A 22,569-nucleotide genomic window follows, 5' to 3' on the forward strand; every position below is an offset into this window, starting at 1 on the left:
AGTCTATACCTACATAACAGACAATAACAGGAGGACACAGTATGCCCTAACACACTGACCACACTTCCCTAAATCAGGAACATATCAGAACTTGCAACAAGACTCCCAAGACCACTAGGAATCATGGTGGTCCACAAGCCCACTGCCACTCTGCGACAAACAATTACAAGGATTAAAGACCCCATTCCCACAACATGCAGAACGAACGTAGTTTACAAAATACCATGCAATGACTGCCACAAACATTATGTCGGACAGACAGGAAGGAAACTAGCCATCAGAATGCATGAACATCAGCTAGCAGCAAAACGGCATGATGAACTCTCCTTAATATCTGTACATTCAGACAACGAAGGCCATTAGTTTAACTGGGACAAGGTAACCATAGTAGCCCAAGCCAAACATAGACCCGCGCAGGAATTCCTAGAGGCTTGGTTCTCCACCCATACTTCAATCAACAACATATAGAATTGGACCCCATATATAAAGTCATACAGATCAAAACCAGAAATGTCAGTTAGCACCATAATGGACCAGACAGTATAAACTCCAAGTAGAATAATATCACTTCATTGGAGGTTCCACTGATTATGTCACCTCAAATGGTGACGAAACATCTGAACAAAAACAAACCAGCTCGGGGACCAAGTCAACGACCTCATTCCTGCCATATGCTTCCTCCTTTTTCTTGACCAAAACCTCAATTTCTCTCATCATCCGGCATTCCCAACACCTACTAGCCTTGCCCTTCACCCTAACAGGAACATACTTTACCTGCGAATATCTGTCCCCATTCAACTTTTGAAAGTTCTTGCCTAATGCTATCAAAATTGGTCTTACTCCAATTTAGAACTTCAACTTTTAGATCTGGTCTATCTTTTTACATCACTGTTTTTAAACTAATAGAATTATGGTCACTGGCCCCAAAGTGCTCCCTCTCTGACACCTCAGTCACCTGCCCTGCCTTATTTCCCAACAGTAGGTCAAATTTTGCACCTTCTCTGGTAGGTACATCCACACACTGAATCGGAAGATTTTCTTGTACACACTTAACAAATTCCTCTCCATCCAAGCCCTTAACACTATGGCACTCCCAGTCTATGTTTGGAAAGTTAAAATCCCCTACCATAACCACCCTATTATTCTTACAGATAACTGAGATCTCCTAACAAACTTATTTCTCAATTTCCTGTTGATTATTGCAGTGTGTATAGTACAATCCCAATAAGGTGATCATCCCTTTCTTATTTCGCAGTTCCACCCAAATAACTTCCCTGGATGTATTCCCAGGAATATCCTCCCTAAGTACAGGCTTAGGGAGGATATAACAGAATAACAGGAGGACACAGTATGCCCTAACACACTGACCACACTTCCCTACATCAGGAACATATCAGAACTTGCAACAAGACGCCCAAGACCACTAGGAATCATGGTGGTCCACAAGCCCACTGCCACTCTACGACAAACAATTACAAGGGTTAAAGACCCCATTCCCACAACATGCAGAACGAGCGTGGCTTGCTTTTGTTAAGATGTTTCATCACCATGCTAGGTAACATAATCAGTGGAACCTCATAATGTTATCCCGAAACAAAAATGGCACTGCCCCTCCTCTCTTGCCCCCCTTTGTGTCCTTCCTATAGCATCTATACCTTGAAACATTAAGCTGTTAGACCTGTCCATCCCTGAGTCGCATCTCTGTAATTGCTATGACATCTCGGTCCCATGTTCCCAACCATGCCCTGAGTTCATCTGCTTTACCCGTTCGGCTTGTTGCATTGATACAAATGCATTTTAATTTACCAGTCCTACTTTGTTCTTGCCAGTCCTGACTGTTTGACTTGCTCCTTTTCCCAACTGTGCCAGTCTCAAACTGATCTCTTTCCTCACTATTGCCCTGGGTCCCCACCCGAACCCCAGCCCCAAACCTTACTAGTTTAAATCCTCCCGAGCAGCTCTAGCAAATCTCCCTGCCAGTATGTTAGTCCCCTTCCAATTCAGGTGCAATCCATCCTTCTTATACAGGTCACTTCTAACCCAGAAGAGATTCCAATGATCCAAAAATGTGAATCCTTCTCCCCTGCACCAGATCCTCAGTCATGCATTCACCTGCTCTATTCTTCTATTCCTACCCTCACTAGCTCATGGCAGTGGGAGTAATCCAGATATTACTACCCTCAAGGACCTCCTTTTTAAATTCCTGCCTGACTTCCTATATTCTCTCCTCAGAATCTCATCCTTTTCTCTTCCTATATTGTTAGTTCCAATGAGTACAATGACCTCCTGCTGGTCTCTCTCCCCTTTGAGAATATTCTGCACCCTCTCTGAGATATCCTTGATCCTACCACCATGGAGGCAACACAGCATTCTGATTTCTCGCTGTCAGCTGCAGAAACGTATGTCTGTACCTCTGACTAGAGTCCCCTATCACAATCAATCACTTGGAACCTGACCTGCCCCACGTTAGAGCCAGTCTCGGTACCAGAACCTGGCTGTCAATGCTACATTCCCATGAGGGCCCATCACCCCTTACAATTTCCAAACAGCATATTTGTTAGAGATGGGGATAGCCACAGGAGACTCCTGCATGACCTGCCTCCCTTCCTACATTTCCTGGAGGTAGCCGGTCTACCTGACTGTATCTGTGGCTTTTCTCCCTTTCTACAACTGCCGCCCATCACACTCCTAGCTTCTGTAAATTCTTAATTGCCTCAAACTGCCTCTCCAACCTATGCAAAACACTTCCTGCTGACATAATCATCAATAACATGGAAAACTCTCCCTAATCTCCCACATCTGACAGGAAGAACACATCACTCTACTAAAAGCCATCTTTGTATCTTAACAATCTACAGACCCAGAAGATAGCACAGTCTTATTGCTCTAAAAAACACTACTCCAGGCTATCTTAGTACCTATGTTTTATATTTCTAAAGTTTAATCAAGAGACAGATCTCAATAAAGCATATAATCAAAAAAGAACCCACTCTACTCGCTGTTGTAACTTTGTGAAATGAACAGTAAGGTTATACTTTAAAAAGCCACTTAGCTGCTGCCCCGCTGTGAGCTCTCCCACACAGGTTTCTCCAAGGCCAGCTGTGAATTTCGCTGTTTGTTAATTTTTCTTAGATGCACTCCAATGTCCAGGGAGACCTGAAATTCAAACAGCAGAGGCAGTAGCTGGCAGATTCACTGCTGGGTCAGACAGCAGTGTAGGTTTCTTTCCCCAATTGAATCACTTCCCATGTTGTCCCTGCCTTTGTCTGTCTTTCTCCTTTTTTTTTAAAGTGCAGTTGTTTTGATCTTTTTTCTCCCCCAAAGTTCCAAAACAATGCAACACCTTATAAAACAGTAATATTGCTCCTGGAATTCAAGGAAATCAGTTCCAACAATGGGAATATCTCAAAAAAGGAGCAGCTCTTAACAGCCACAATTTTTTCCCGTCCTCCATTTTGGATTACCCAGAATGTGACAAGAAAATTTGTGTTCTGCTCATGTAGGTTTCCTTGGCTGTATAATTACCCTGAAATAAAAGTGTAAAGTGTTGTGAAGAATCTCAGCAGATCTGGCAGCATCTGTGGAGAGAAAAACAGAGGTAAAAAGTCCCAGGTGCAGGGCTGGATGAACACAGCAGGCTAAGCAGCATCATAGGAGCAGAGAGGCCCGAAACGTCAGCCTGCTGTGTTCATCCAGCCCTGCACCTTGTTGTCTCGGATTCTCCAGCATCTGCAGTTCCTACTATCTCTAAAAAGTCCAAGTCTGTTTAACCTTCCCCAGATGCTGCCTGACCTGCCGAGTTTCTCCTGTGCTTTGTTGGAGATCTGAAATAAAAACAATTGCATTGCCTTGCTTTTATTCTATAATTATCATGTTGTACTAGATAAGTGTTTAATGCATTTGTCAGAATTTTTTCTCCATACTATTTTTGGAGAGTTTGTAGACCATTTTTAAAAAAAAGTGGGTAGATGAGGCTGTTAGAATAAGAGGGAATAATTTCAAGCAAATGAATTGAGCATTCATGTACTAATACCACAATTCAGGTAAGATAAGGCAAAATACTTCACATGTGGCCTGACTTAATGTCATCCTTTTCAATGGTTTTGTGCCAAAAGCTTCGAGGGAAAACATCCAAAATTTGTCTTTTTCTGACATTTTCTACTTGCTCACCCACCTCTTAAAGGAACTACAACCCCTATGTTTCACTAACTTTACTCTATTATCATTTAATATGTGTAACCAAGTCTTTTCTGGATTTTAGAATTTTCTGGATTAAGGAATGATGTTAGGATGCCTAAACACAAGTGCTGTGAACTGGAAAACACCTTTGATTTTTTTTTCCTTGAAATATAAAAGTAATACATAATAAAGGAGCAATCAGTATTGCTTTACTTGCCCAAATACTGTATCTTCTATCTTTCCCTTTGAAAAGCACCATAGTAAAACACTCCATGAGTTGCTTGGAGCTCAATAAGTTTCTGGACAACAGATGTTCCTAAGTAATAGACTTCTGGGTTGGTGAGGTTACAATGTTCTGAGTTTTAAGAATTAGAATTTTTGTTTTGTATAGTTTGAGACTTTGTTCCACAGTGATTGTGGTTTGGGTAAAACTCTGATATAAATATTAAAAATACTCCACTAACATAGTGTGGAGCTGGAGGAATGCAGCAGGCCAGGCAGCATTGGAGGAGCAGAAATTTCTAAAGAAGTGTCCCAACCTGAAACATCAACTTTCCTACTCCTCTGCTGCCTGGCCTGCTGTGTTCCTCCAGCTCCACACTGTGTTATCTCTGACTCCAGCATCTGCAGCTCGTACTTTCTCTGAACTCCAATGACATGTTTTTACATGGAAGTGAACTTTATTGTATGGAGATGAATTTATCTAATCCAGGATTTGCCTAATCCATCCATTGAATCAGGTCCTTTGGATGGGATTGAGATACATGAGGGAATAGAGACTAGCTGTGGACAGCTGCTACAGATCTTCAGATCAGTTAGAATGATTTGACAGAGAGCTTTGTAGTTAAATAAGGATAATGTGTACAGAAATACATGCAGTTGTTTTAAGTGACTTTATTTTCCCAAAGAAAGATTGGGAAACATGTCAAGTGTGTAATTTAAGAGTCAAAGTACACTACATGTCATAATATTGGTTGGTACATGATCAAGGAACCCACAGATAGTACTACATTGAACATAATATTAAGGAAGTAACAGGGGTCAGTAGAACAAAGAACATCTTGGCAGCAGTAACTGCAACGTGGTAGTATTTAAGAATAGGTTCATGATGGAAAGGAGTGTGAGTACAATAGATGCATTCAGCTTTAGAAAGGCACATTTTGAGGGGTGAACTAAGGAAATTGGTTTGGACAGCACAGTTAGAGAGGAAAAACATAGAAGCAAAGTTGATCATGATTAGAAGTACTAAACTCTGAGTATATAACAGTTACATACCACTTGGGAAACAGGTTTAACAGAGTTATACAGTTATATAGAATGTAATGCATAGTAACAGATCATCGAGCCTAACTGGTGTATGCGGAGGTTTATGTTCAATGTGAGCATTCTCCCAACAATTTCTTATAACCCTATCAGCGCATTTTCTATTCCTTTCTGTTATGTGCTTATCGAGCTCCCTGTAAATACTTCTGAGCAAACAGTAATGAAGTCTGTCAGCTGAATAAAAGATGGTTCCTAAACTATGAAGATATGACTGGTATGGAACCAAACTGGAGGTGAAAACAATGGTCAGGAAAGATGAAATTAGAAATCATTTGAACAACAAGGATGTTATGAAACTCAGGAAGTGGGAGTGAAGGTGAGTTATTGAATGTTCCCAAAGGTGGCCAAGGGATTAAATAAAAAGAACTTTCTGTGCCTTCATGGAGTGAGCATCAAATTCACTCCAACACAGAAATTAAATAAGAGAGTAACACAAGAAATAGAAATGTCAGATAAGGCAGTAACTGGAAGCCAAAGGAAATTGAAGACAGAACAAGAAACCAAGCCCAGGTGTACTGAATACAATAAAAATAAAATATGCTGGAAATACTTTGGCAGCATCTTTGGAAAGGGGAACCAAGTTAGTGTTTCAGGTCAATGATCTTTCTTCAGAACTGGAAAAACTCAGAGGTGTAACTGTTTTGAGCAAATGCAGAGGAAGGGGAGGTAGGAAAGGACAAAGGGGAAGGTGTGTGTTCAGTTGAAAAGCATGTACAATTAAATAGATAAAGGGATAATGATGCAATATATAAGGAGACGTTAAAGAAGCATGTAAAAAAAATGAAAGATGTGCTTTGAGGAGTTGTCAATGGAACAAACATGATCACTACCAACAGCTGCTGTCCAAAAAAAATTAATAAAATTGGGGGAAGGCAATGAGTGTTGGACACAATGTTGAGTCTGGAAGGCTGTAAAGTGCCCTGTTGAAAGTCAAGTGCTATACCTCCTGCTTCATCGGAGCACTGTCAGAGGCTAATGCCAGAGTAGGAATGGAGCAGAGAATGAAGTAAATGGGAGCACAGGGTCACATTCAGGGGTTGATGGCAGCTGTTGGTGATGGCTGTGTAACTTCCATTTACAGCTCCTCTGAATACACATTACTTGCCTACCATGTTCTTCTGCCACGGAAACTTTCCTGCCTTCCACCATATAACAGACCTTTCCTTTTGTCTCAAGTGCTCTCCACTGCACCCAGAAGGCTGTAGGTGTAGGAGTTGAATTAGACCATTTGGTCTGCTCTGCCATTCATCAGAATTGTGATTGATCTGATAATCCTCAACTCCACTTTGCTGCTTTATCCCACACCCCTTGATCCCGAAACTGCTTAAATATCTGTCTATCTTAGCCTTGGGTATACTTAACAACAAAGCCTCAACAGCCCTCTGTATTAAAGAATTTCCACGATTCACTACCCTCTGAGAGAAAAAAAATCCTCCTCCCATCTGTCTTAAATGAGGGGCCCCTTATTCTAAAATTATGCCCTCTGGTCATAGAAGGTCATAGGCTCTCCCATAATTGGAAACAACCTTTCTGCATCTACCCTGTCAAACCTCCTGAGTCTTCCATGTTTCAATGACTGGTATACAGAAAAGCTTTTTAAGCCAGGAGGAAGGCAATGATTGACCTAATTTTAGGCAGTGAAGCTGGGAAAGTGGTAGAAGTGTCAGTGGAAAAAGCATTTCAGTGATAGAGACAGTAACTTAGTAAGATTTAAGGCAGCCATGGCAAAGAACAAAGATGGACCAAAACTAAAGGTTTTGAATGGGGGAAGGCCAATTTTAATGTAATAAGACAAGTTCTGATCAAAGTGGACTTATTTTCAAATTCATCAATGGGATGAGGGTGTCACTGACTATGCAGCATTTATTGCCCATCCCTAATTGCTCAGAGGGCAGCTCAGAGTCAACCACATTGCTGTGGGTCTGGAGTCACATGTAGGCCAGACTGTGCAAGGATGGTATTTTCCCTCCCTAAAGGAGATTAGTGAACCAGATGGGTTTTTCCAACAATCAACAATGGATTCATGGTCATCATTAGGTTATTAATTCCACATATTTTATGGAATTCAAATTCTACCATCTGCTGTGGCAGGATTTGAACCCGGGTACCCCAGAACATTATTTGGGTCTTCGGATTAATAATATAACTAAGCCATTGGTTCCTGGATGCAAAGGATTGGAGGACAGCTGATGTGGTACCATTATTCAAGAAGGGTGGTGGGTATAAACGAGGGAACAATAGGCCAGTGGATCTAACGTGAGTGGCAGGGCATCTATTGGAATAGATTTTGAGCGTCAAATTGATCTTCACTTGGAGAGGCAAAGATGAAGCCAGAATAGTCATCACAGCTTTGTCTGGGGACATCAGTCTGACAGATTTTATTCAGTGTTTCAAGGAGGTAGCTAGATATATACATGAGGGTAGTATGGTGGATGTAGTCTACATGGACTGCAGTAAGGTTTTTGACAAGGTCTCACTTGTAAGATTGGTCAAGAAGGCAAGAACTCAAATGTCGAAAGTTAGCTTAGTGGCAGAAGGCAGAATGTGATGGCCATAGATTTGTCTTTTGTGACTGGAAGCTTGTGTCCAGTGGTGTACTGTAGGGTTAGCTGCTGGGTCTCTTGCTGTTTGTAGAGTACATTAATGATTTAGACATGAATGTAGGAGATATTATTGGTAAGTTTGCAGATGATAAAGCAGGAAAGTGGAGTTGAGGATTATCAGATCAGTCATGATTTCATTGAATAAAAATTGGTGGTGTGGTAAATAGTGAGGAGGAAAGCCTTTCACTACAGGGTGATATAGATGGCTGATCTATATTTAAAAGTGCAAGGTGAAGCATTTTGGGAGGACAAACAAGCAAGGATGTACACGATGAATGGTGGAACCCTAGGATATACAGAAGGACCTTGGTTTGTATGTCTACAGATCCTTGAGAAAACAGAACAGGTTGTTAGGAAGACACTGGGATATTTGCCCTTATTAGTTGAAGCATTGAACACAACAGCTGGGAGTTACAAAAGAGCTATATAAGATGTTAGTTCGGCCACAGCTGAATTTCTGTTTGCTCTGCAAGGGGACGGATGTGATTGCACTAGAGAGGGTGCAGAAATGGTTCACCAGGGTGTTGTCTGGTCTAGAGCATTGAAACTATGAAGAGAGACTAGAGAGGTTGGAGTTGTTTTCCTTAGAGCGAAGATTGAGGAGAGAACTGACTGAGGTGTACAAAATTATGAGGGACATAGACAACGTGGATAGGAAGAAACCATTTTCCATTAGTAGAAGGGTTAATAACCAGGGGCCATGGAGTTAAGGTAAAGGGCAGGAGGTTTAAAATGGAGTTAAAGAAGAATTTCTTCTTCCAGGAGGTGTTGGGTATTTGAAACTCACTGAAACAGTGCTAGAGGCAGGAACCTCACAGCATTCATTAACTATTTAGATGATCCCTTGAAGCACCATAGCATACAAGGCAATGGGCCAATTGTTGGAAGATAGGACTGAAATGACTCCATAGAGGCTGGTATCCCATCACCAAGTCACCCTTTATTTACACATAGAGAGTGCTTGACACTAATCCAGCTCCCTCAGAGCCAGCTCGGAGTGAACAGATGTCTGACACTCCAGGTTAACAGCCCCAATCAGGGAACTCGTATTCTGAGGTCCGCCTAGCTGACCTCATTACAGTCACTACATCCCTCCCCCTCTGAGTCTGAGGACATAGGCCAGTTTTGTTTTTTGTAGCTCCTCTTGGGGCAATTTAGCATTGGGTCAGGTTTCCCCATCTCTGCCCCAATACAGGCGACATGTAACACATAGTAGCTTGCCTTTTGCACCCAGAGCATTTCGGAAGAAATTTATTCTCCTCTTCAGGCGGCAAAGACAATCGAAGTGGAGACATCTGCTTTGTCCATCTCACATTTCAAGGTATCTTCAATGCTTGATGGAGAGGGAGAACCCACAGGACAGTGGAGGAGCCAGACACATTTTGTTCCCACACTGTTTGTGAGTTTGCAGCTTTCATGTAGTCCCCGTGCTTGTTCAGGATGTTGCACCTACTCGAACTTCATACATCACTGGACCTGACCTCACATCGACCAAGTCTCTTATAGGTGCAGGGCCATTCCTGTGGTTCCTACACCAAACGTCGTCCCCTGAAGGGAACTGTCTCTCTCGCTTAGCAGAGTCTTATGTCCAGCATTGGTGTTCCTGATGCCGTTTCACCCTCCCGCCCAGGTCCAGGAAGATCAGATTTAACCTGGTGTGGTATCTTGTCCCCATTAGCAACTCTGCTGGAGCTGTCCCTGCAGTTGCATGAGGGGTCCTCCTATAATCAAATAGGATCTGGAACAGTTTGGTATCTAGTGAAGCTGTAGGCTATTTCTTTAAGCCTGCCTTCAAAGTTTCTACTGATCTTTCTGTCAGACTGTTGGATGATGGATGGTATGGAGCTGGCCTTATGATGTATACCATTCAACTTTAGGAAATAATCAACCTCCCTGTTGGTAAACGATGGCCCATTACCCACACTTCTGGAGTCCACGTATCGCAAAAGATGCGTGCAGCTTTTCTACCACTGTCCCCGAGCTTGACAAATGAACTCTGCACATCTGAGGAAGGATCAGACCTGAAACGTTAATTCTGATTTTTTTTCTTCACAGATGCTGCCAGACCTGCTGAGCTTTTCCAGCAACTTCTGTTTTTGTCCTATGCGCATCCAGCCATTTTGACTAAGAACATTGAGCCCATGAAAGGACCTGCATAGTTGCATGTAACCGAGTCCAAGGTTTGCCGGGTTATACTCACCAATGTGGGGGTGCTGCTATTGGTAATTTTTGTCCTGTTGGCACTCTGGCACTGCCCTACTAATGCAGCTATGTCTGCATCCAATCCTTGCCACCAAGCATAACTTCTCGCCAACATCTTCACTTTGGAAACCCCTGAATGACCCTGGTGGAGTTTAGCCAGTATCTGGCAGCAACCTTTGATTGCAACAATCACTATTACTCCCCATAATAATATCCTCTACTATGATCCAGTCTCCCTGGGTCCAAAAAAGTTTGAATTCTGGTTGTAATAAAACTTTGGCTTCCCCCATCACCACCAGCTATTTCAGTTTTGCCAAGACTGGATATTTCTGCATCCAAAATCTGATATTGTCAGCTGTGACTAGAAGTGTGTCCAGAAAATTTAGAGCCAATATGGACTCTTTCAATTGCAGTACCATCAGTGGTGTATCTGCCAGCGGTAGGTGACTCAATGCATGCACACCTGCTAGTTGGCCTCCTGGAAGGTGTTTCAACTTGTAATTATACGCACTTAGCATCAGGCTTGCTGATGAATTCGGCCTGAAGCTATGAGTGGCATTGTCTTATCCTCTTTAAGTAAACCTAGCAGGGGGTTGTGGTCCATTATTATTACAAATTTCCATCCATAAAGATTTTGGTGGAACTTCCTGACTCCAAATATGATCGTCAAACTTTCCTTCTCTATCTGGGTGTATTTATACTCTGTATTAGCCAAAGTCCTAGATGCGTACGCTATTGGGCATTCCTGTCCATTGGGCCATCTACAAGCTAATACTACTTTGAGGTCATACGGGGATACATCGCATGACAATACCAGATCTCACTTAGGATCATAGTGTGCCAACACTTCAGAGGATGACAGCTGTTTCTTCACCACTGAAAGCTATGGCTTGGCTATGCGACCATTTCTAAGGCTGATCCTTTTTTAAGAGTTGATGCAAAAGTGCCAGGATGGAGGCTAGGTATTGTACGAACTTTCTGAAATAGTTCACCAGCCCAAGCAAAGGCCTAAGCATCTTTACTGATGTGGCAGCTGGGGCACCTTCACTTCATCTTCCAACGGGTGTAACCCTGTCTTGTTGACTCTGTCGCCCAAGTAGGTCAATTTGGGTGCCTGGAACACACACTTTTCCCTTCTAAAGTATGCACCTGCCTGGGAGAAACATGTAAGGACTATGTCCAGGTTTTCTAAGTGCTCCTTCTTGGTCTTCCCTGTTATTAGCTCATTATGTAGATAACTGGCGACCTGGGGTAGACAGGTCTACATCGACTGAGAAATTGCACAGGCTGATGACAGCCTCATATATTGGTATAAATCCTTATGGGTATTAATTGTAGTATGCTCCTGGGAATCCTCATCCAACCACGATTGCAAGTACACATGGCTCATGTCCAGCTTCTTGAAGGACAGCCTCTCTGACAACTTTGCATATAAATCCGCTATGAGAGATTGGTATTTATCCACCTGAGAAAAGCGGTTTACCATTTGTTTAAAATCCTCACAAAGGTGAACTGACCTGTTGGACTTCAAAAATCGGTATTACTGGTGCTGCCCATTCTGCATACTGGACTGGTTTGATGATTCCTTCGCTTTCCAGCCTCCTGATTTCTGCCTACATTTTTGTCCATAAGGCAAATAGCACTGGGTGGGCTCTGCAGAATCGTGGAATTGCTTCCTGGTCAACATGCAAGGTGGCCTTGGCTCCTTTGATAGTCCCTAGACCTTCCTGAAAAACGTCCAGGTATTTAATTAAGACATCACTCAGGCAGCCATTTTCTAATAAAAAAAAATCTGGAGCCAAGCTTAGGTAGATAATTCTCAAGCAATTTCACCCCATCAAGCTTGGGCCCGGGCCGTTTAGTACAGTCAGTGGTAACTGAACCAGCTGTTTCTCATAACAGATGGAACCAAAGTTGTACCCTTAATCAGTAAAGGTTCCTCGGTATAGGTTCTCAGTATAGCCAAGGTCTTGCGAAAACTTAAGGGTTGGAATCCAGACTGAGTTTTGTTAAAGACTGGTTCTACGATTACTGAAATGGCCACGCCAGTATCAACCTCCGTTAGAACAGGATGACCATTCAACAAGGCATATATTTTGATTGGTTCTAATTAGGATGTTGCTAAGCAAATTAACTGTTCCAAACCAGATGAAGGTGTACTGTCCAAGATGTGCATTCTCCTGGATACTGGCCTTTGAATTCTCATACTCAATCCAGGCCTTGTAGGACTCCTTTGCTGTCTCGAGTCTGCAGACTGGCAGCAGCTACAATGGCTTGCCGATCAGGATCCTGAAGAAAATTTTAAACATTTAGCCGAGGCTTGGTTTCATTTTGGGCTTATGCTATGGGCTGACCCAGAGTCCGTATGTTTTGAGTGAGGCTATACAATTGCCTTGACTCAAGTGGTGTTCCCAAGCTCAATTGGACTGATGAGGGTGCCCATTTCCTTGGAAAACCCTGCAACTCCCGTGCTCCACTTGCGGCATTTTCCAGTGATAGAGCCAGTGGTAGTGCCTGTTTGAAGTCCAGTTGGGCTTTAGCTAGTAGGGTGCTTCTGCATGGTAACATCACTAATCTCACATACCACGCAGTCTCTCAGCGTCTCATTAAGGGTTAAACCAAGGTCACGTACCTCTGTCAGTCATCTTTAGGTGGTCAAAAACTCTGTTACGGATTCCACCGGTTCTCAAATTGCCAAGTAAAACCGATAGCGTCTCAGAATTAGAGGAGGCTTGGGGTCGTAATATTCCTTAACTAAATCCATCAACTCTTGAAAGGTTTTAGTATCTGGTGCCTCAGGAAAATGAGACTGCTAATAACCGAAAAAGCTGTGGGTCCACAAGCTGACGGGAGAATTACTCCATTGCTTTTCATCTGCCCCAGTGTCATTTACATGGGGTGAGAAAACCCACATTCTTTCCATTTTCTAGGCCCGGTTCTTGACAGTAGAATTGAACAAATCAAACTTCTCAAATAACAGCATGATGCCAGAAACACTAATCCTAATTCAAAGACGGCTTTGTGGGTAAATTTCTTCAGGAGTGTGCTTTCCTATAATCGCCACTGAAATAAGTGCACAGAAGCTGGTATCCTGTCACCAAAGTGATCCTTTATTGACACGTGGAAAGTCCTTGACACTGATCCAGCTCTGTCAGAGTGAACAGGATGTCTGGCACCCCTGTTTATATTTGTCAGCCAGGGCTTCCTGATTGGACAAGATTAACAGCCCAAATCAAGAAACTCATTCTGTGAGGTCCACCTGCTGACCCTGATACAATCGCTATAGGGACTAGAGTAGATAAGTGCTTGATGACTGGTGTGTGGACATCATGGGCCAAAAAGCCTTTTCCAAGCAGTGAAACTCTGACTTCATTAAGGTTTCCTCTCATTCTCCTTAACTCCAGTAAGTACAAGCCTAAATTACTCAACCTGTCCTCATAAGAAATTCCTTCTATAACCATAATAAACCGAGGGAACCTTCTCTGGACTGCCTCCAATTTCAGTATATCTTTCCTTAGGTAAGAGGCCCAAAACTGTTCACAGTCTGCAAGCCATAGTCTGACTAGCACCTTGTATAGTTTTAGAACATTTACCCTATTTTTATATTCCGTTCCCTTTGAAATAAAGGCCAACATTCCATTTGCTTTCCCTATAACCTGCTGAACTTGAATGCTGGCTTTTTGTGATTCTTGTGTGAGGACCTCCAAGTCACTGCGCATTGCAGTTTTCTGCATTATTTTAATAATATTCGGCTCTTCTGTTCTTCCTGCCAAAGTGCATAACCATACATTTTCCCATTATTTTTTCCATCTGTTATGTTTTCACCCACTCAATCAACCTGTCAGTATCCTCCTGTAGACTGTTTGTGACATCCACAAACTTGGCGATAGTACATTCACTTCCATCATCCATGTCATTCATATATATTGTAAATAATTGTGGCCCCAGCGCTGATTCCCATGGCATTCCATTAGTTACAGGTTGCTGTCCTGAAAATTCCCCTTTTATCCCAACTCTGTCTTCTATCAGTTAACCAATCCTTTATCCATGCTAATATACTGCCTTCAGCACCAGCCTTAAGTGCCTTACTTCAAATGCCCTGCCTCTTTGCTGTTCAAAATGTGTCTTCTAACTTCTTGCAGTCCTAATTGAAAGGTCATTGACCGGAAGCATTAACTCTGTTTCTGACTCCACAGATGCTACCAGACATATTGAGTATTTGTAAGATCTTTTATTTCATTTATGATTTGCAGAGTATTTTTTAACTATTTAGTTTCATTAGCCATCTCCATTAATGATGTCCTTGACTTTATGTTCAAGAAGCTAATAGAAATGAGAATAGTGATCTGGGCTAACAAGTTATCTCACATAACATCAATGTTTAAAAAGGGACATAATTAAGGCAGAAAAAATTCAGTTACTAAACATTTGCTATTGGTGAAAATTCTGTAGTTACTCAGAGGAATAAATATACAGCTGAAGAATGAATGAGTAGAATCATCACAGATTTGAAGAATGAATGTCTAAAGGTTACACAATTGGACAATGGGGATATTATCGCTGTGGTTATTCTTGTAAGGTTTTTGATGATATGCTGTTAAATAATAGTTCACTAGGTAGGAAAGCCTGTGTTTGAGTCTATCACAAGGTATTTATTTGCATTCAGTGGTATAGGTTGCTCTCAAGCAATCTGTTTGCTTGCTTTTTGAATAGGAACTACTTCAGTCTGCTCTGTATGTGCCTATGCTGTAGTGAGATCAATAAAGTGGAATCACAAAATTTCCTTGAGCTCCAGACCCAAACTCTTTGTCTTAATCATATGTAGTTCTTTTAATTTCTACAGAGGCAAACTGATTTAGATGAAGTGACATTTTGTTCAATGCAGTCTTGTTGTTTGGTGGACAACATGTAGACTGTAAAAATATAATTAATGTTACATAAGGCAATCGGTTTGTCTTATGTTTGCAAAGCATTGCAAAAATAAAGAACGTTTGGGATTCTTAAAGTGGGAGGATTGATTTGCTGTACAGTCTGCCCAACTACTCATAACGAGGTTACTTCTTCCTTGATGCTTTTCTGCTGTCTTAGACAATGCTAAAACCTTTTTCATGCCTTGACTGAATTTAGATACCTGCATTGGTTTCTTAAATATCTCCGTTCTAAAATGAACAGAATCAAAAATAGTTGCCGGCATCAAGATAGTAGCTTGAACATCCTGTAGTTAAATCATCTTCCACAGCATGGTACAGTATAGGAAAACCACTCTCTTTCTCAGATCTGATTTTTAAAGTGCAGATTATGACAGTTTATTTGGAGGAGAAGCAGTACTTCGATGGTAACGGCATGGAAAGGAACAAGATCTTGAAGCTCAAGTTTAGAAGTCAATTTAGATTTAACTACTTTACCCATAGGGTAGTGAATGTGAAATAGACTATCTAGGGAGATAGTTGAGCTAGATCCTCTGGAAATAATTAAGGATTAGAGAGATACTTGAGGGATTTGGGGATTTGAAAGGTACTAGTTTTGGGACCAACCAGATGTATTGTAGAATCTGTTCCAATTCTGTGCTTTCTTATGTTCTTGAACACTGGAATCCGAAATAAAAACAGATGATGTTCTAAATGCAGAGATTAGTCATTATCTGAAAATATGTCAGTATTCTCAGTGAGGCTTATCATCTGGACACATTGTCATTCCTCCTTTGTACTCGTGAGTTTTAAAATGTTTACATTGCTGACTGTTTGTTTCACAATTTTATATGACGTTTTACCCAGAACGTAAGAATATCTGGAACCAGCTAAAATGTGCATTATTTTGGTAGTCCTTTGGGATTGAATTTGTATTACCCTTTTAAGGGGCAGGTGAATATTGTAAGAATGATGGAAGGAACAGTAAAGCTGTCTGGCAAGCTTTCTCTGAACATTATTGAACTGTTCTGCACGTAGCCAAGAAGCCAGTAAAAGCTTAAATCTTGCAAAAGATTGTAAGGGCTTTTAGTAAGGTTATGGCCTTGTTATGTATGAAAAAAGATGTGTTATGTACATTTATGAACAGTGTTGTATGATCCACTTCTGGATTTGATAGAATTTGACCTGCTGCATCAAAACAGCTAACTGGAGCAGGGCTTGTTGTGGATAAGGGTGTGGAACAGTAATTATGAAATACTTTGTGCCTAAAGGGAAATCCTGCACATCACAGATCTTGGTTCAAAGAACAGATTTCTAAATTCAGAAAATTGTTCACATAATTTTCATAGTACATCAAAATTAAAGCATATGTAAATGGCATGAGTTCTTTAGCAGTCAATGGCTGATTGTTTAACAAAATATTAGCTCAGTCGGTTGGATGGCTGTTTACAGTGCAGAGTGATGCCAACAGTGTGGGTCAATTCCCACACTGGGTGAGGTTACCATGAAGTAACCTTCTTCTTACCCTCTTCCCTCACCTGAGATATTACGACCTTTTGGTTAAATCACTGCCAATTATCTCTTTCAAATAATACTATAGTGACTTTACCTTTTTACCTTTATTATAAATCAGATACTAGTACTGCTGAGTTCATATGAAAAAGAAGCATTAACAACAAATTACGTGGTTTCTTGTTGTTGAATCCTTAGGAAAGAAAAATTGGTAGTTCATATTTCTAAAACTGCTCTTTGATCTTTATTTTATATCACTGCTTGCTTTTGTAGGCCCTCCAGGAGTTGGACTGAACGAGCTTAAAAGGAAATTGTTGATCAGTGATTCACAGCACTATGGTATAACAGTTCCATGTGAGTAAGAGCCACTTGCTTGTCTTGCTATTTTCAACAATAGTTTGGTATTATTTATATAAAACAAACAATTACACTATTGTCAAAATGATTGAAACAGTTCTATTCATTCAGTTTGTTTATAATCAGAATGGTCTGCTGATGTTTTGTCAACAACATTTATTTATACCTGGTTTGGGCATTCCATGTTGTTATCTATTCTTGATATTATTAGCATTTTTCTTCATTCACAGGATGTATGCCTAACTGGAAAGGTCAACATTTATTACCCCATTGCTAAGTGCTCATTGCTTTTCAGAAGGTGGTGATAAGTGTGACAAGACTGTGCCCTTTAAGAGAGATGTTCTACGCTGTTTCTCTTATAGAGGGGTGTTGCCACAGTGGTGACAAAATGTCTCCTTCAGACAGGCAGTTGGTAAACAGCTTTTTAGTTTTCCCTGGGTGGTGTTTTGTTTCAAGATAAAAGAATCATGAGTGGGTGTGGTTAGGGCTCACAAAGACCCAGGAAGGCTTTTAGTTTTGCTTTCAATTAGTGAGAAGATTACTGCTGGCTGCTGAGCTAAAAGTTTGAGTTCCCAATTACTAGAGTGAAGTCTTCGACATCAAGGCTTCCTCTTAAACACCAAAAGGACAGATTGTTTCTTTCTTCTGGACTGGAGAAAGGCAGCGTGTGAGAATCATAACTGTTTTGCTGAATTGTAATTTTAACAAAGGGTGTGTTAATGGGATGTTGCTTTTTTTTGGAAAATTTGATGGTTAGTTATTAAATAATACATTATCTTGTTAATTATTTCAATAGTTAAAGTTATGCCAACTTTTTTTGTATTTTAACTGTTGTAAGAATAAAGTATCTTTTGATTAAAGTCTAGTGGTGGACTAATCAAATCACATCTGGAGTACAGCACCTTACACTTGCCTTTAAATAAATATAAAACTTGGTTAAGGTCTAGGCTATCTCCTTACAACATTTTGAGGCAAGCGGGAAAGGCAGGAGGTGGAGTGCTCTGGTCTGGTCCATAACATAAGACACCTTCTCAAACCACTGCAGTCCATTTAGTATAGATGTATGCACAGTACTGTTGGGAAAGGAGTTCCAGTGTTTTGACCCATTGACATCTTCTAGTCAGAATGATGAGTGACTTGCAGGAAGACTTATATGCAGTAGTATTCACACGTGTCTGCTGCCTTTGTTCTTTGAGGCTACAGACGTCAGTTATTTGGAAAGTCCTATCAAAAGAGCTTTATCTTTGCAGTGCATTTGTAGATGGTGCACATTACAGCTTCAGTGCATTGATGGTGAAGGGAGTGATTAGTTGGTGAATGGAATGCCAATTAAGTGGTCTGCTTTCTTCTGGATGATGTTGAGGTTCTTGAGTAATGTTGGAAGAGCACTTTTTCAAGCAAATGAGTAATCCACCACACTGACTTGTGTATTGTAGTTCATGTAAAGTATTTGGGGAGTTGGGAAGACGCAGAATCTGCGGTCTCTGACCTGTGGTATTTACGTGGTGGGTCAGTGTTGATGTTGGTGGTAGGTATTCAGCGAAGATAGTGCTACGGAACCTCATCCCTTCCCCATGATATTAATTCATGTTTAGCTGGTCATTGGCAGACACTTGTGTGAAACAGATATTACTTGGGAAGTTGCAAAAGAACTCAGCATTGATCATCAAGAATGCTCACTTCTAGCCTTAGGATGAAACAAACTCATTGAGGAAGCAATGAGAGGTTATTTCACCTCAGATATTACTCTGAGGAACTCTTTCAGAAATTCTTGGGGCTGGAATGATTTTCCTGCAACAATCATAATCATTTTCCTTCATCCCAGGAATGACTTCAGCTAGTGGAGACATTTACTCCATTAACCATTGACTTCAATTTGCTATGGCTCCTTGCCACCTTGGTCAAATTTCATTTTGATGTCAAGGGCACTTGCAATCACGTCACCTCTGGAGTTAAGCTCCTTTGTTCATGTCTGGCCAGAGCCATTACAGTTTAGGAGCTGACTGATCCTGGTGGAACTAAAACAGCATTGTTGAGCAGATTATGGGTAATCTGGTTAACACTGTCAATAACACCATCCATCATTTCTATGACTGAGAGTAAATGATGGGACAGTAATTAGCAGGATTGGATTTTTCATTTTTCTGTGCTAGCGTTAGAGCTATATTCGAACAACTTGTTTAGAGATATATTCAGTTCTGGAGAACATGTCTTCAGACTTAGAGCTGAAATGTTATCAGGAGCTGTCTTCCTTGCTAAGCAGTACTTGCTAAGCAGTACATAAGAACATAAGAACTAGGAGCAGGAGTAGGCCATCTGGCCCCTCAAGCCTGCCCTGCCATTTAATAAGATCATGGCTGATCTTTGAGACTCAGCTCCACTTACCCGCCCACTCACCATAACCCTTAATTCCTTTACTGTTCAAAAATTTATCTAGCCTTGCCTTAAAAACATTCAGCGAGGTAGCTTCAAACACTTCACTGGGCAGGGAATTCCACAGATTCACAACCCTTTGGGTGAAGAAGTTCCTCCTGACCTCAGTCCTACATCTGCTTCCCTTTAATTTGAGGCGATGCCCCCTAGTCCTAGTTTCACCTGCTAGCGGAAACAACCTCCCTGCCTCCACCTTATCTATTCCCTTCATAATCTTATATGTTTCTATAAGATCTCCCCTCATTCTTCTGAATTCCAATGAGTATAATCCCAGTCTACTCGGTCTGTCCTCATAATCCAACCCTCTCAACTCCGGAATCAACCGAGTGAATCTCCTCTGCACCCCCTCCAGTGCTAGTATATCTCTTCTCAAGTAAGGAATGAGAACAACCAAAACTGCACACAGTACTCCAGGTGTGGCCTCACCAGGACCCTATACAGCTGCAGCATAGCCTCCCTGTTTTTAAACTCCATCCCTCGAGCAATGGCAGACAAAATTCCATTTGCCTTTTTAATCACCTGCTGCACCTGCAATCCCACCTTCAGCGATTCATGCACAAGGACACCCAAGTCCCTCTGCACAGCAGTGTGCTGCAATTTTTACCACTTAAAACATAGTCCATTTTGCTGTTATTCCTACCAAAATGGATGACCTCACACTTCTCAATATTGTACTCCATCTGCCAGACCTTTGCCCACTCACTTAGACTATCTATATCCCTCTGCAGACTTTGTGTCTTCTGCACACTTTGCTCTACCACTCACCTCAGTGTCATCTGCAAATTTTGACACACCACACTTAGTCCCCAACTCCAAATCATCTGTGTAAATTGTAAACCATTGAGGTCCCAACACTGATCCCTGAGGCACACCACTAGCCACTGACCGCCAACCAGAAAAACACCCATTTACCCCTACTCTTTGCTTTCTACTGGTCAACCAATCCTCTATCCATGCCAATACATTACCTGTAATACCGTGCAACTTTATCTTATGTAGCGCCTTTGGTGTGGCACCTTGTCAAATGCCTTCTGGAAATCCAGATACACCACATCCACAGGTTCCCCATTGTCCACCATGCAAGTAATGTCCTCAAAGAATTCCACCAAATTAGTTAAACATGACCTACCCTTCATGAACACATGCTGGGTATTCCCATTAGGACAATTTATATCCAGATGTCTTGCTATTTCTTCCTTAATGATAGGTTCAAGCATTTTCCCCACTACCGAAGTTAAGCTAACTGGCCAGTGCCCAGTATGCTCAGCCAGATCTTTTTATAACCTGGAGTGAATTGAATTGGTTTAATACTGGTATATGAGATGCAAGATCAACTTCTTGGCACTTACTGCTGAAAGTGATAGTAAATGCTTCAGGCTTGTTTTTCTGCGCCAAGGTGATGGACTCCCTCCATTATTAAGGATAGGAAATTCACTGAGGTTCCTTTTCCAGTTAGTTGCTCAATAGTCCACCACAATTCAGGACTGAAATGCATGACGACTGTTGAGTATTGAATTGAGTGGTTGTGGGATTGCTCACTTCTGTCTACAGCATACTGCATTTGCTGATGATCCATCTCATGCTGGAACATAACTTCACTAAGTTGGGCAACACGGTTTTTGGCACGCCTAGTGCAGCTTTTGTTATGCCCCCCTACGAGCAAGTCCTGCATGGAGAGCGAGCTTGAGGTGACATCAATGAGGTAGGCCCAACGACGAAAGATGGCACGTGCGGATCGCCAACTTTGTCATTGGCTGGGTCCATCACTAACGGTGGCGAAGCAGTGGCAGGAATGCACCACAGCAACATCAGCTGCAGCTGTCGTCTCTGACATTGGTGTGCCTGGTGCAGGCAGTGGTGAAGGTAAATCAGCCCAGCAATGAAAGGTGGAGGCTGAGGATCGGTGACTTCGACCTTGGTTGGGTCTGGCAAGACGGTGGTGGTTCTGAGCCAGCTCAGAACTTGTACGTACATGGACTTCTCTTTAAGTTATATCTTCTTATTTTCTCTTATTCTTAAACTATCAAAAAGGCACTGGATTATGGCAACTCATGAAAGCTTTTCACTGTATCTTATTGCATTTCACTGTAAAATGCAAGTGACAATAAATCATCAATCATACACCACCTTGATCCACAGTTAGTTCACTGGATAGATGCTAATGATGAAGCATGTGGACTGCAGCAGTTCAAAAAGGCAGCTCACCACCACGAACTCAAGGGCAACTAGGGACAGGCTATAACTGCCGGCCAGCTAGCAACAACCATGTCCCACCAGTGAATATCAAAAACAAGTCGATGCTGTGCCATGAAGTTTCAGATTGTGTGGAATACAGCTATCACTGACAGTTTATTGAATTATCTCATTAAGACTTGCTTGTGGCTTCCTAGAAAGGGGCTCATCTCTTGCTTTTAATGAGTTTTGAACCTCAGCTTTATTTTGCTGTCACTTTTCACCACATTTATGTCATCCAGTCAACCTTTATGGTACTTAGTCTGCATAATTCTATGACAATCGGATGCTTGGTGGTATTAAGTGCATGTGTTGTTGCAGTCCTGCTACACTGTTCAAAAAGGAACAGGGAAGTTCTCAGATTGCCATGTACAATATTTATCTCTCAACTGACACCATGAGAGCAGATTTTTGGCCATTTTATTCACAACTTTGTTGGTCAAAATTGGCTGCATTTCTTCCCTATGTTATATACCTCATCCCTCTGGCTGTCACCCTCTCACTCCTTGCTGCCAAATGCCATGTAACCACACACTCCCCTGTATCCCCATATGACCATGCCACCTATGCCTCTCTATCTATTCTCCTTGGCCCCTCTTCTTCTATTCCACCATATGCCTATTGACCAAGCCTCTTAGCCCCTCGTAACTCATGTGACACCCTGAGCCCATTTAGACATCCCCTTGACATCAACGACATCAAGTCAGTTTAAATGTCGGGAGGTTCACAGGAGAAGTGGGGCAGGGGTTGGAAGGAAGCTGTCTGCTGGTTGAAGTCATACCAATAGAACAGGATTATTGTTTGTTTGTGGTCAATCGTCT

General features: G+C 41.7%; 1 protein-coding gene across 1 annotated transcript in view; it reads left to right on the forward strand.

The window, feature by feature from the left end:
• mpp7a (MAGUK p55 scaffold protein 7a) overlaps positions 1-22,569 on the forward strand; it is a 396,892-nt gene that overhangs the window by 371,069 nt on the left and 3,254 nt on the right. Inside the window, exon 14 of the mRNA XM_048606808.1 lies at positions 17,000-17,080. Coding sequence (XP_048462765.1) covers positions 17,000-17,080 — 81 coding nt within the window. The remainder of the gene's footprint in view (positions 1-16,999; positions 17,081-22,569) is intronic.

This window comes from Rhincodon typus, chromosome 2 (genome assembly GCF_021869965.1).
Source record: "Rhincodon typus isolate 14 chromosome 2, sRhiTyp1.1, whole genome shotgun sequence".
Classification (NCBI taxonomy): domain Eukaryota; kingdom Metazoa; phylum Chordata; class Chondrichthyes; order Orectolobiformes; family Rhincodontidae; genus Rhincodon; species Rhincodon typus.